A 14,197-nucleotide genomic window follows, 5' to 3' on the forward strand; every position below is an offset into this window, starting at 1 on the left:
ATAAGAATCAAATTTCATTTATACATGAAATGTAAGGTATGTTTTACAAGTGCAGTGTATATTAACTTGAATGGGCACTTTTACTCGACAACAGTCAATGTTGACATTAATGAAAAAAACTATTATCTGCTCCGACTCTTTGTCACTACTACAAAGTATTAAAAACCGGAACTTTAACAACAATCTCGTACAAAATATTGCCCTTTGTATTAACAGAATCTTAGTTTTCTGTCAACTGATCTTGATTTGGATTCCAGGCCATGTCGGAATTAATGGAAATGAAAAAGTGGATACAGCTGCTAAGGCAGCACTTAACCTCAATACGAAAGATATTAAACTGCCTTATTTTGATTTTAAACCTTGAATAGCGAATTTTATTAAAACGATATTGCAAAAGAAGTCGTCTGAAGAAACGAAAAATAAGTTAATTTTCAATTCAACCTAATGAAGCTATATGTTCATGTGCAAAAGGTAGTGCAGACCGCAGAGAGGAAGTTGTCCTCTCGCGACTACGCATAGACCATACCTACATCACACATAGTTATATTTTACGTAAAGAAGACCATCGTTACTGTCATGCATGTGATCAACCATTTACAGTCAAACATTTTATGATTGAATGCGCTGATTTCAAACAAATACGCGACAGATTTTATAATATACCCTCCATGAAACGTTTATTTGATACGGTTTCTGTGCAATCAATCTATGATTATTTACATTCAATCAATCTCTATACGATATGATACATTTTTATAAACAATTCGTTTGTTATTGATATATTTTGACATCTTTTACACATTTTAACCTTTTCTTTCTGGTTTTTATGTACATGTATTCATTTTTTTGTCAATGCTTATTTTTTTCATCGTTGTTTGGCTTTTATTGACTCAAAGTGTCGAGTGGTCGTTAAACAATAGAAAACAAAAAAACAAACACGGTTTGTTTATTGTGATTCAACACCATGATACAAAAGGTTAGCCATTAAACCAGCCGTGTGGTGGTAAGTGCCGTATAAACAAGATGTTCAGTCAATATTTTAAAGCAGTCAAGTATATTTGTCACTTATCTTATTACATCAAAGTATATTAATACATTATTTTAAAACAGCCAATTATTTTATTACATGAAAGAATACAAGTCACTTATTTTATTACATATACGTTTGTCAGTCAGCTATTTTATCTCATCAAAGTATGTAAGTCACTTATCTTATTACATCGAAGTATACCAGTCACTTATTGTATGATATCAAAGAATGTTAGTCACTTATTTTATGATGTGAAAGTATGCAAGTCACTTATTTTATTACAAGGAGGTATATTTGTCACTTATCTTATTATATCAAAGTATGTCAGTCACTTATTTTATTACAAGAAAGTATATGTCACTTATTTTATAACATCGAAGTATTTTAATTACTTATTTTATTACATCAAAGTTACATCAATGCCTGATAACTGGTACAAAGTAACACTAAACATCAGGGTAACACTAAACATCAGGGTAACACTAAACTTCAGGGTAACACTAAACATCATGGTAACATTAAACATCAGGGTAACACTGAACATCAGGGTAACACTAAACATAAGGGTAAAACTAAACATCAGGGTAACACTAAACCACAGAGTAACACTAAAGATCAGGGTAACACTAAACATAAGGGTAACACTAAACATAAGGGCAACACTAAACTACGGGGTAAAACTAAACATTAGGGTAACACTAAACATCAGGGTAACACTAAACCACAGAGTAACACTAAAGATCAGGGTAACACTAAACATAAGGGCAACACTAAACTACGGGGTAAAACTAAACATTAGGGTAACACTAAACATCAGGGTAACACTAAACCACAGGGTAACACTTAACATCAGGGTAACACAAAACATCAGGGTAACACTTAAGATCAGGGTAACACTAAACCACGGGGTAAAACTAAACATTAGGGTAACACTTAACCACAGGGTAACACCAAACATCTGGGTAACACTAAACATCTGGATAACACTTAGCATCTAGGTAACACTAATCATCAAGATAACACTAAGCACCAGGGTAACACTAAACCACAGGGTAACACTAGACATCAGGGTATCACTAAACCACAGGATAACACTAAACATCAGGGTTACACTAAACCAATGGGTAACACTTAACCACATGGTACAGCTCTGTAACACTAAACCACGGGTTAACACTAGACCGAGGGGTAACACAACATTACTGGATAACAATAATCAACGCGATAACACTAAACCACATGGTAACACTAATTAATCACAGCGTTAAACTAAACCACAGGGTAACACTAAATCATTGGCTTACACTTAACCACAAGTAACACTAACCCACAAGATAGCACAACACCACAGGGAGACACAAAGCCATAGAGTAAAACTAGACCATCCGGAACCTAATATGCAGACAAGCTCTTATTGTGAGACACGACACTTAGTAACCAAGTGATATAGACCGTTATAGGTACGCAAACAAAATCATTAAAGCTTAACAATCAAGTGATGTAGAACATAATGTGTATGCAGACAAGCCGTGATAGTGAGACACGACACTTAACCACCCAGTGATGTAGACTATACATTGTATGCAGACAAGCCTTGATACTGAGACACGACACTTAACCACCCAGTGATGTAGATCGTAGTTGGTATACAGACAAGTCCTTATTGTAAGAAACGACACTAAACTATCATGTAATGTAGACCGTAGTTGGTACACTATCCATCGCTTGTGTTAGGAACATATTGTCCTTTTACTCTAAAATCTGTTCCAGCAATCGCGACGTCTAAAAGTCCATCCATTATGTTAGGTTGATTGTTTGGTTTTCAAGCAAAGCATTGAAAGGACAGAACAAAAATGGATCATCACCTAAATTGAGGGCATGCTCCAAACAAAACTCAACCTTTCGGGTTAAACAATCCCGAAGATCGGCCCCTGGATTAAGTTATTTCTGTCCTACCCTCAAAGTAGAGGGGAGCCCATCAATCTACATGGAGAGGTTCTAAGATCGTCCTCAAACTCATATTTGCCTTGCTCATAGTGTATCATAATGTCTTACTGTTGTTTTTGTTTCTGACCGGTTACTGCTGTTCTTTTGTAGAGTAACCGACTTAACGTGCACGTTCCGATTTCCCCTTAAGTATAATTGTTGTGGCAAAGTATTGTTTTCTAGTCTACGTACAATTTCTTCTTATTTTCTATATTTGTCACCTATTGTAAAAGTAATTTTAATTTCAGTACGACTCATACCGCCGGCAACTTCGTCATGTAGAGAGGTACACGTGTATGACTTAAACAAGCTGGAACACGTGAACAGTGTTCTGTTGATCTGGCGATTGGTTGGTGATCACTACCCTGTCACCACATACAGAAATCGCCCTCGGCTTTTGTATTCCATCTGATGACGACAGTAGTTCTCTGACATGTGTCCCGTCCCCAGACATCTGTATGACGTTGTGAGAATTATAGCCACACACGTACACGTTGTGTTCCATGTCTACGTCTATTCCTGTAGTAAGTTTCAAAACCCCTGATTTCAATACGTCCGTGCTCGAGCCGGCTGAAAGTCTAGTCACGGCAGATTCGTTAGGATTATTGGTATGGAGACTGGCAAAGACGTGTCCACTTTGATGATCGCTAGCGAGATGCAAACACCTTGATTTTAGTGTGTGAATTTTTGATGTTATCCCAAATTTTCTTGATACGCTATGAAGTGATGTATCTTTGCCGACGACAAACCTGTTATTCCGGTATGTTATACCATAGCATCCTTTAGTCGTCATTGACAACTTAATTGTTGATGTAAGGGTCAACTTTAAATCCTCCACACTGACCATACATATGGTGTCCTCCCGCAGCATCACTGCTACTGTGTTGTCGTCAACTTGACATAGATCTACAGGCGTCCCATCCATACTGATGTTACATAGGAAGTCTCCGTTTTCTGTAAATAGCTTGATATTTTTGTTCGCCCAGTCCCCTAAGACAATGAAACCACCATGTAGGTATATAATCCCACAGGAAGTACAGTTAGATTTATCAGAAGGAAGTTTGATATTGAACTTTCCCATTATCCTCAGTTGTCTTTCAGACAATGGCACACTCAAGGTAGTTGTCGGCAGATTTCTCTGTTGTTTATCAACAACTATTTTCCCCATGGTCAGATCGGTGTTTGTGTCGAAGGTTTGCGTGTCATACTCATGTCTCAGGGTGGTGGATACTGACGATTTCTCCAGTTCCTGTATCAGTCCCTTACAGGATGCGACCTCAGCTTGCCCTCTCTGAAACAGACAAATCGTCCCTACAGTGTTGTCTGTCATTGTTGCTTCTTCGGATGACGTCAATGTGTTCTGCATAGCGAACATCAGCCGTTCACATTGCTGTCTCGATACTTCCAGATTTTCCTTTTCCTCTTTAAAGTGTGTTATTAGTTTGTCCGTCAGTTCTTTCTGTAGCGAATCGAACCTCCGATCAATGTTTTGGCGTAGATCTGTTAAACTTTTCAGTGCCGTGTCTTGATCATAGAAAATGGACTGAAGTTGTTCGCCAATATCTTTAATCAGCGTCTTCATGGCTTCTGTGCATTTATGAAGCAGGTCCATTAGATCATCGATCTTGGAGCTGTTTCTGAGTTTGTCCCGCGACTCTTCTATCGACATCACCACTTCACATTTCCTGTGATCGACGATAATGCATTTGCTGCATCCAAGGAGCTGGTGGTCCTCGCAGTAATACTCCATTTTCTCATTATGTTTTCCACAATCGTTAGGCGATACCTCTCGACGCATTATGGCTGACATGTTAACGTCCGCGATGTCCTTTGGTTCACATTCTTCATGAAACATGTCATGGTGGTCTACTTTGCAAGCTGCACAGAAGAAAGTATTGTACTGTTCGCACCAGAGTTTCACTGGTACATTCATTTTTCCTTTCTTCTCGCAAGGTCTGCATGTTGTTTTCTCACTTGTCTTCTGCGACAGTTTGATCATTTCTACAGCCAAATTATTGGTTGGGAACTGTTCAGCCCAGGTTTCCTTAGCTTCTGATTGGCTCACAGGCTCAGTGACCTTCCGGCAAACAGGACAGGAGAAAGAAGACGCTGACGCCGTCTTACCTGACAATTCCTTTGTGATGTAACTTCCCAGGCATTCCTGGCAGAACGAATGCAGACAGGGCAGGGACTTGGGATGTCTCAGCTGCTCCAGACAGATGGGACATTCCAGTAGCTGGGAGTCTAGTGACTGGCGTCTTTCTCCTTCTATCGACGACGGTTGATGACGTGGTCCACCTTCCGCCATATTGACTGGGGCGTCACTGCTACGATATTACCTTGAACAGAAAGGAAATATATTAAAATATAAGCTACATCATTAACAACAAAAATGTACTGTTTCTGTGAATGAAATGAGTATCAGCAAATCAGTTTGACCGGGGCGAAGACAATTGTCAGAGCCTGAACCATGTGTCATCGATTCTTAATAACCTTGATTTCATCTTACATGTAACCACCAGTGGAGGCGGTGTTACAGTGTTTCAGTGGTACACGGCTCTTAACTTTATACCAGTCTTTTTTTGATGATTATTTTTTTATTCAGATTTATCATCAATGCAATGCACATGTACTATAAATAGCAAAACATTCACTCATTTGTATACTCGCACATACATACATAAACCTATATACGTTATGTCCACATTTGTCAAAGAGTACATCCATTCTCAGGATTCTCATATTTATCACACTAGCACAAACTTATATACTCATTTCCGTCTATTTTTACATTTCAACATTTTATTACCCAGATATACGCATCCATCCATGTGTCTGACATATGTATGTCCCAATCATTCAATGCTATGTCTCGTGTACAAATAGAACACCTATCCACCTTCATCACATGTGGTATATATCTTCGTGCTGGAAAAAATATCTGCACTAAATTATATATAACCGCACATACTGTATAACTCTTGTCCATGTCAAAAACACCCATGTCCATTGATAAACATAATTAATATCAGTTCACCATACTCACATACGTTGTACGCAAACATACCCATATGCATGATATTAGACATTTTCAGACATTCGTGTATCTACTGCAAGGAGAAGAAATATCAGTCTCACACACAAAAAACGGAAGAAAAAAAAGAAACTTTTAAGGTAAATGAGAAATTTGCACAGACCGTCTACTGAGTACATTGCATTGTCTTTATAAGAAAGAGGAATTGAGATAGAGATTGAAAAAATAAAAAGAAAGGGAGAACAGAGAACACAAAGAGAAGGGAGAAGAAAGGTAGGATAAATTGGGGGCAGATGGTGGAATAATAGAATCATTCAGCCCCTTTGGGGCGAGATAGGGGAATATCAACCCGAGGGGGAAGATTCTTATGTTACCAAACACGAGGCTTTGCCGAGTGTTTGGCAACTTAAGAATCTTTCCCCGAGGGTTGAGATTCCCCTATCTTACCCACAAGGGGGTGAATGATTCTTTTTCTCTTACATGTACCATGTTTTCCCCAATGTGTATCATATACACAATGTAATGATAACGTTACATGCTAAATTCAGGGTTGACGTGACGTTGATGGATTGTTGACGTGACGTCATTGTATTGTTGCAGTGACGTCATACCATTGTTATAAATAGGGGAATCCCCCCGTCTCAACCCTAGGGCGGAGACAGATAAATCTAGCACCGGCAAAACGGGAGATAAATCTGTCAGGTGTGGGAGAACAAGATATAAACTCCTGTATGTTATATTATAAATAGTTAATATATCGGCTTTGTGAAGGGCTATCCCAGATTCCATAACCACGAAAAGAAGCAGAAATTAAAATATGTATGATAGAGTACGTCTTCAAAATGATAATGATAATAATAATAAACAAGAGACCCAAGGGCCTAAGCGGTCACCTGAGTTATATCATAGGTACTGGTAGCTATATTTTATTGTTTAGATGTGATGTGGAAATCAGCATATAAACTAAGTGAAATACAATACTTGTCATGTCATGAAAGGATAAGAATTTGAAAATATTGGTAAAAGTTCCCTTTGGGGCCCCGCCCTAGCCCCTGGGGATGGAGATGGGGCAGGAATCCCAATTTTAAAATGTAATACCCTCATTCACAAAAGATGATTCTGACTAAGTTTGAGTAATTTTCTGCAGAAAATGGATAAAATATACCCAAAAGTGTTGTTTCCATATATAAACTATAGTAAACTTTTCCCCCTCTCCAAGGGAGAACGGATAGCTCGGGGGTCCTGAAATTTACAATTTAAGTAAAGCCCCTGATGATCTTTCTTTCCATGCAGAGGAAATGACTGTAGTACCTCTGAGTCTGGAGAAGAAGATTTTTGAAAAAATTGGTTAATTTTCCCTTTGGGGCCCCGCCCTTGCCCCAGGGGTTGGGGTAGGAATTTCAATTTTACAATTTGAAACCATCTTCCTCCAAGGATAATTCTCACCAAATAAAATAAAAATGATTTCCTACAAAAAGTTGTCAAAATATACTCAAAAGTGTTATTTCCCTATATAAACTATAGTAAACTTTACCCCCTCCCCAAGGGAGAACGGATAGCTCGGGGGTCCTGAAATTTACTATTTAAATAAAGCCCCTAATGATCTTTCTTTCCATGCAGAGAAAATGAGAAGATTTTTGAAATATTGGTTAATTTTCCCTTTGGGGCAACGCCTTGGCCCCAGGGGTCGGGGTAGGAATCCCAATTTTACAATTTTGTAGCCTCATCTACCAAGGATGATTCTGACCAAGTTTGAAAAAAAAATCCATCCACTGGTTCTTGAGAAGAAGTCGAAAAAGTAAAAAGTTTACGCACGACGGACGACGGAAAGCGATTAGAATAGGTCACTTGAGCAAAGCTCAGGTGACCTAAAAATAAAAATATTTAAGGCCAAAAAGAAAAGATTTCTTGTTTACTGAAAATGGGATTGAAAGAGCTTCCAGTAATGTATCACGACTTTCTAGTAATCTTTGTACTTCTTCACATTCCCATCATATATGAGTAATTGTTTCTGGTTCAGAGTTGCATAGTACACAAAGAAGGGAGACAACTACTCCAATTTTACTTGAAACAAATTCAATATAAACTATTAAATTTAAGACCAACTCAATTCATCAACCCATGAAATCCACCAAAGCAAGATTCAATCCTTATATTTCAATCAACTTGTGTATTTTTAAATAATTGGAACTTGTGAAGTCAATTCTGATAGTTTTTCCCAGGTTCTAGAGCTTGTGCAAGTCTACGTATTGACGTAATGTAAAAAAATATAGCTGGTCATTGAAAGACCATCATACAAAATGATGGTGTACGTTGATAGTTTAATACCGCCAATTATGTAGAAACAAATCACAAAACCATATTTTAAATGTCATATTTGATTTTTGTTGATGAATTCATAAGATATCACATTTTCTGACGAGTCATCGTGGCCATCTTTTTACTAGCTCGAAGTGGAGAGCCGCTTAATTTCAAGGTTCTACATCTTCTGGAATGTGAAGCTGCAGTAATTGAATTTCGAATTAGACAGGAAACCAGACGTAGCTTGAAAGGACAAAACAATTTGATATGTCAGTTGGCTGTTCGACTGTATTTCATATATAAGACAGGACCATATGGATCTACGTTGTTTTTGATTTGTACAAGGGGTTGATACTGATACATGAAGCAGAATGGGTAGCTGGAGGGAGAATTTCCAGGGCAGTACATGACTTGTCACTACCGCTAGCAACCGTGAGCTGATAATATTTTGCTGATTGATCGTTTTTGGTTGTTTGAACAATTCGTTGTGTACCTTCAATAAAAATGTAAAATCTCATAAAGTGGTAGACTATCTTCTTTGTTTAAACATGTCAGTAGTTTTCTCCCTTCGCAAAATCATACGCACAGGCAATGCTAATATGGCCAAATTCATCGGCAAATGAAACAGGTTACATTTGGTAGTTGCATTATAATAATAATAATAATTCGAGGTTCTGATATACCGCTTTATCACAACCTAGTTCGTAGGTCGTCTCAAAGCAGTTCACAAATTATTATCCGTGGTTATAGGGCATTTGCAACCAGCCAATATCTTTCTCAACTCCCTGGGGAGCATACAGCCGGAGCTGCCATTCGGCGCTAACAGCAATAATTCTAGCACTTCCCAACCACGTACTTATTTACAGCTGAGTAGACTGGAACAAGCGAGGTAAAGTATCTTGCTGAAAGATACAACACATAGTGTCGTGCCGTGACTCGAATCCGCAACCCTTCGGTCACGAGCCCGGCGTCCAACCACTAGACTACCGTGCCTGCTAATTGAGCATTGGGTCCAACTTGAATATGAATTGAAATATATAGAAATGAGATAGTTGTTAGTACGTGATGAATCACTCTATACTGGAACCACTGAAGTTTTGTATTTGTTGTTACGCAGATGGCATTTTGTAGATTTTACACCAGTTTAGTTTATCCATGTTGTCGAATACAGTATTCCACTTTCTGGTGCCGGATGGTATCTTGTCCGATTTGATTATGATGTTGTTCAACATTTTTTACCCTTTATTATCTCTAAAAATAATTCTAAATTGATAGGTATGTAGGGATAAATTATCTCATGTCTGTATGTATTATATGATGTAATAAAGTCTTTAACTGCAGAGACAAGATCCTGATATTGTAAAAAAGTTGTGTTAACTTGGTATTTTTGAATAAATTCTACAAATGTGTAAAACAAACCTGTTCTACACTCCTTTATAATATCATTCATAATAAAAGTTTTTTTTCTGATAATATTTTTCATTATAAAAAACAGCTCTTCCTCCTATCTTGATTTGTTTTCCTGAAGAATTTTATCATAATACTTTGTATTTAGTGTGTACCATGATTTGAGCACATCACTCCAGAATTTTTTTTACACTTATTTACATATGTCTGAATATATTCAGAACCACAATTTGCAAGAAGATCTATGCCAATATAAGTTTTAAGTATGGCCTGCCATTTCTCAGTACTCTGATAGTCTTCTGATCCAATTAAGTTTAAGAGAGTTTATAAATGCAACACGATTGATTATCTTCAGCATAATTTTGAATAATTATCTCTCTTCTAATTTTGTCTGGTTTTCCACTCCATAAGTAATCAAGTAATATTGAGTTGAGTTTGTTAATAAATTTATCATCTTGATTAGGTAATGATATACACAGGTGATTAAATTGAGAGATGAGCAATGATTTGATAGTGTTAATTTTTCCAATAGGTGTTAATGACCTTCTGTTCCAAATTTTTATTTTGATGAGGGTTTTTTGTCAAAGTTAAGTTTTGGTATTTCATGAAGATTCACACTAAATTCAATTCCTAACAACGTAAATTTTTCTTTTCCCCACGGCAAATTAAGTTCAGGTAAAAAACAATCTTCACTATACTTTTTGCTACCAATCCATATCACCTGAGTTATCAATGTTCATTTTTAAACCAGATTTTTTTGCAAATTCATTTAGTTCTTTTACGTCTTCCTTTAGTGATTTCTCAGAGCTATCAAGTATAAGTGAAGTGTCATTAGCATATTGTGATAATGAAATAGGGCAACTTTCAATCTCGATACATTTTATATTTCTATTATTTCTCAATTTATAGCCAAAACCTCTGCACAAAGAATACACAGATACAGTGCGATCGGATCCCCCTGTCGGCCCAAAGAGAAGTTTAACTTTTTCAATAAGTTACCAAGACTCTGAATCAAATTGCTTCTCAAAATCAATCATAAGTAGCAGGCCAGGTATATCATTCTCCTCAGTATAATGCATTATATCATATATTAATCTTGTATTTATACTATAACGACCCGAAAGAAAACAAGTTTATCATTCAGCATTCCAAAGCAAGTCCATGAAGCATATATAAATGTAGGTCAAATTCAGGGCGCGGAACATGCACTCAAGGTAGAATCACTTGCTGCATCATTGATGCAGGTATAATCTATGTAGCATAGTTACCCAGATATGACTAAATAACTATTCCTAACCAGCCTCACGGACGGTCGAAGGGACAGAACGCGGACGCCATTTTCATATCACCTAATTATATAGCGAGTTTGTTGTACAATGTAGTAGGGCATTATAACTAGTAAAATCATCATCAATATTGAGATATATGCTGTATCTCATGCTGAGGAATACCAGCTAGCATCCAAACGGATGAAATATTTGATATTTCAGCAAATTATTAATTGTGAACAAGGAGGTAAACGTTTCACCTACTTATTCATGATGTCATACAACTGTATTTATTATAATTCCTGAAATAAATAAAACATTAAATGATGTTGTTTTGTTATTCTTTTGGTCAAACGCTCAATAGCATGAGTTTTTCATTATCTGCGTACTCACGTTTTTGTCCTTGTTTAACAAGTGCAAGGTCCTTCTTCCTCGTCACGCTTGTCACCACGTGTCTAAATCATAAACCGGAATACAGGAGTCACCCGTCTGAAGTCCGGAAATACTCTTTTAGTAACAGTATACTCTGGTTCAGTTATTCGTTTCAAGGAGAACAGCATTGCATATTTTAAAATATGAATAGAATAAATTAATTGAATCAAAAACACTGCTGAAGAGTAACATATGATATGGTAACTCATATATCAGGAGTACGGTGGTTTACGCTGATAACAAGTTTCAGTGAATTGTGAATTATAATCATCTGGGATTTTATGGTACGGGAAGTGCTGACCTGTCTTAATTTCTTACGTTTTATAAAATGTTTTTCGTTTTAAGTGAATGATTTACACCTTTGCTTTAAACATATTTTATCATATTTGTGAAAAAAGTAGAGTTTCAGACCTTAATTAAAATCCCATGCGCTCTTCCATCCAGGCCAATGAATATGTTATTTATATACAGCATCGTGACTAAAGTATTCCCGATCGATTTGCCCGAATTTATTCATCTCTATTTTTTTCTCACTGAATTTTCCTGGAGTCAATATTTGCGCCACCGAAATAAAATTGGACACCCTAAAACAGAATTAATTGATGTTTTCTCTGACGATGTTTTCTTTTTTTCAGTGGAATGATTTCCAAAACCTGATGACTTATTCTCGGAAATATAATTTCCAATTATTTGTCAGACAAAGAACTCAAAAACCAGACAACACAACTGTAGGAATAGAGTTTCAGGTTATTGAATAAAAACGTATATTTCAGTCTGTGAAGTTTCTGTTTCAATAACGCTATAATAAGCCCAAAAACATTCCAATGAAAAATTGCGAAAATGTTTGAAATATATATTAAACTTGGGGAAATCTTGGGGAAATGCTATAAGTTGAAAAAACGTGTTTCATAACTGTTGTAAAATAAATTCAGTTTTCATAAATACCGCAAATTCCTGAGGTTGGGATTAGGTCCTAAATCTGTATGATTGCCTGCGTTTCACAGCCTATTCTTTCGTGTTGATCTCACAATCCTATTCTATATTATATTTTGGATCTTAACTTGCAAATAGAGATTAGTAATTCAGATATCTGTACATGTGTGGGTGTTGTTGTATTGTTTCCATACTTTACATTATTGATGTTAATCTATCAACTGACAACAACTGCCATTAGACTATAAATTTAGAAACGTAAATATTTCCTGAAATCAGGTTCGTTGAAAATGAGTGACTTATTTGTTTGAAATATAAACTATGATTACAAAACCATTTGACTATGAATAGTTTTGTTATACAGTCTCAAGAGATATATTTTGAGTCTGTGTTCTTCAATAACCGTTGGTTGCTATTTAAATTGGTGTATGGTCCGATTTCCACGTAAATAAATCAGTAAGGAAGAACGGAATGCCTTAGTTTACTACGAAGTTTTGAGATATCAAATCACCTTGATTGTATTATCAATGAAGAGAACTTTAGTTTGTTAAAGAGATAATCCTTCCCTTCATAACGTACAACGGTTATATTGTGACCGATATATATAATGAGTAATCAGATTCAGATTATATATTCCTTTTGTTTTACAACACATCCGCGGCACATCAAAGTTACTGTGTGTATTGCTGTCGTAAATAATATTAAAAGATCAATTCTAACTCGATGAAATATGACCGGAGTTTATCACGGTAATAGGTCATTTCTTACATTTCAAGTAGACACACTTAACTAAATGGACGGATTCAAAAACTTCAAAGCAACATGGGAGCTTCACCGTTATTAAAAATATAATTGATCGATTGGTTTTATGTCCGCATCACTACCGAGTAGTTCGGTTATCCAACAGACATTAAAAGTATAATACAACCATAGCCTATATATTGTATATATATTTTCTGTGTAATTTTCAAATTCATTTTAATTTATAAAATAATTATAAAATCCACAATTGGTCCGACAAAAGGCTCGTTAAGTGATATCCATTAGAAACTGAGACTATGGCATTTAACACTCGTTTGATCATGAATGGCAATAACCTGCACTGCGGGAATTTAGAATCCATATACATTTTGGTATTTATTTCTCTGGGGATGGGAACTGCGCTGAGCAATTATGTACATATTGATTGTAAATTTAAAGTTTCAAGCAGAAAAACTTAATATACTGCGAAAATTTTAATTTCAAATTGATAAATATATCATCACTCAAGAATGTATTATTTATTCAAAAGACCACTATTAGAGTAATGGGTTTTAGTATGGGCAACATACAACATTGCTTTGTCCAAAACGTTAGAACGTCTCCAACTAGAAACCGCGTGTATATACAGTTACAGGTAATATTCAACTTTTTCTTAACTTGTTTTCTTCACATAACGACTTACCAAACTCCATTTGTTTTGTTACTTTGCATTGAATATTATAGCTTTCCTCGACTGATACATGTACATGTGGATCATGACTCGATACAAACGTTTAACAAACACCAAAACTTCATCATGATAACGCTTTATTTTTTTAACACTGTATATGAAAATCAGTTATAAAAAAAATACGAAATGTAAAATTATTGTTGTATAGCATATGACGTGTAAATATACGTAAACGTTGCAAAACTACATAACAGAGAAATATTGATATCTAACATAGAGTTTTATATGTTATGAAGCATTACGAATTTCTGTATAGTTTTTTAACTGCAAAATATAGTAGAATACATTTCTTCGAAAATATGTACATTTTATAC

At 36.0% G+C, this 14,197-nt stretch overlaps 1 protein-coding gene across 1 annotated transcript; it reads right to left on the bottom strand.

Moving 5' to 3' along the window:
- Window positions 1-885: 885 nt before the first annotated feature.
- On the bottom strand, window positions 886-11,465 carry LOC110462264 (E3 ubiquitin-protein ligase Midline-1-like). Its single transcript, XM_021516166.1, has 2 exons — window positions 11,420-11,465; window positions 886-5,355 (listed from the first exon to the last, which is right to left on the bottom strand). The coding sequence occupies exon 2, from the start codon at window positions 5,322-5,324 to the stop codon at window positions 3,318-3,320; it is 2,007 nt and encodes a 668-aa protein (XP_021371841.1). The 5' UTR covers window positions 5,325-5,355; window positions 11,420-11,465; the 3' UTR covers window positions 886-3,317.
- Window positions 11,466-14,197: the final 2,732 nt, after the last annotated feature.

This window comes from Mizuhopecten yessoensis, unplaced genomic scaffold (genome assembly GCF_002113885.1).
Source record: "Mizuhopecten yessoensis strain PY_sf001 unplaced genomic scaffold, ASM211388v2 scaffold10765, whole genome shotgun sequence".
Lineage (NCBI taxonomy): Eukaryota > Metazoa > Mollusca > Bivalvia > Pectinida > Pectinidae > Mizuhopecten > Mizuhopecten yessoensis.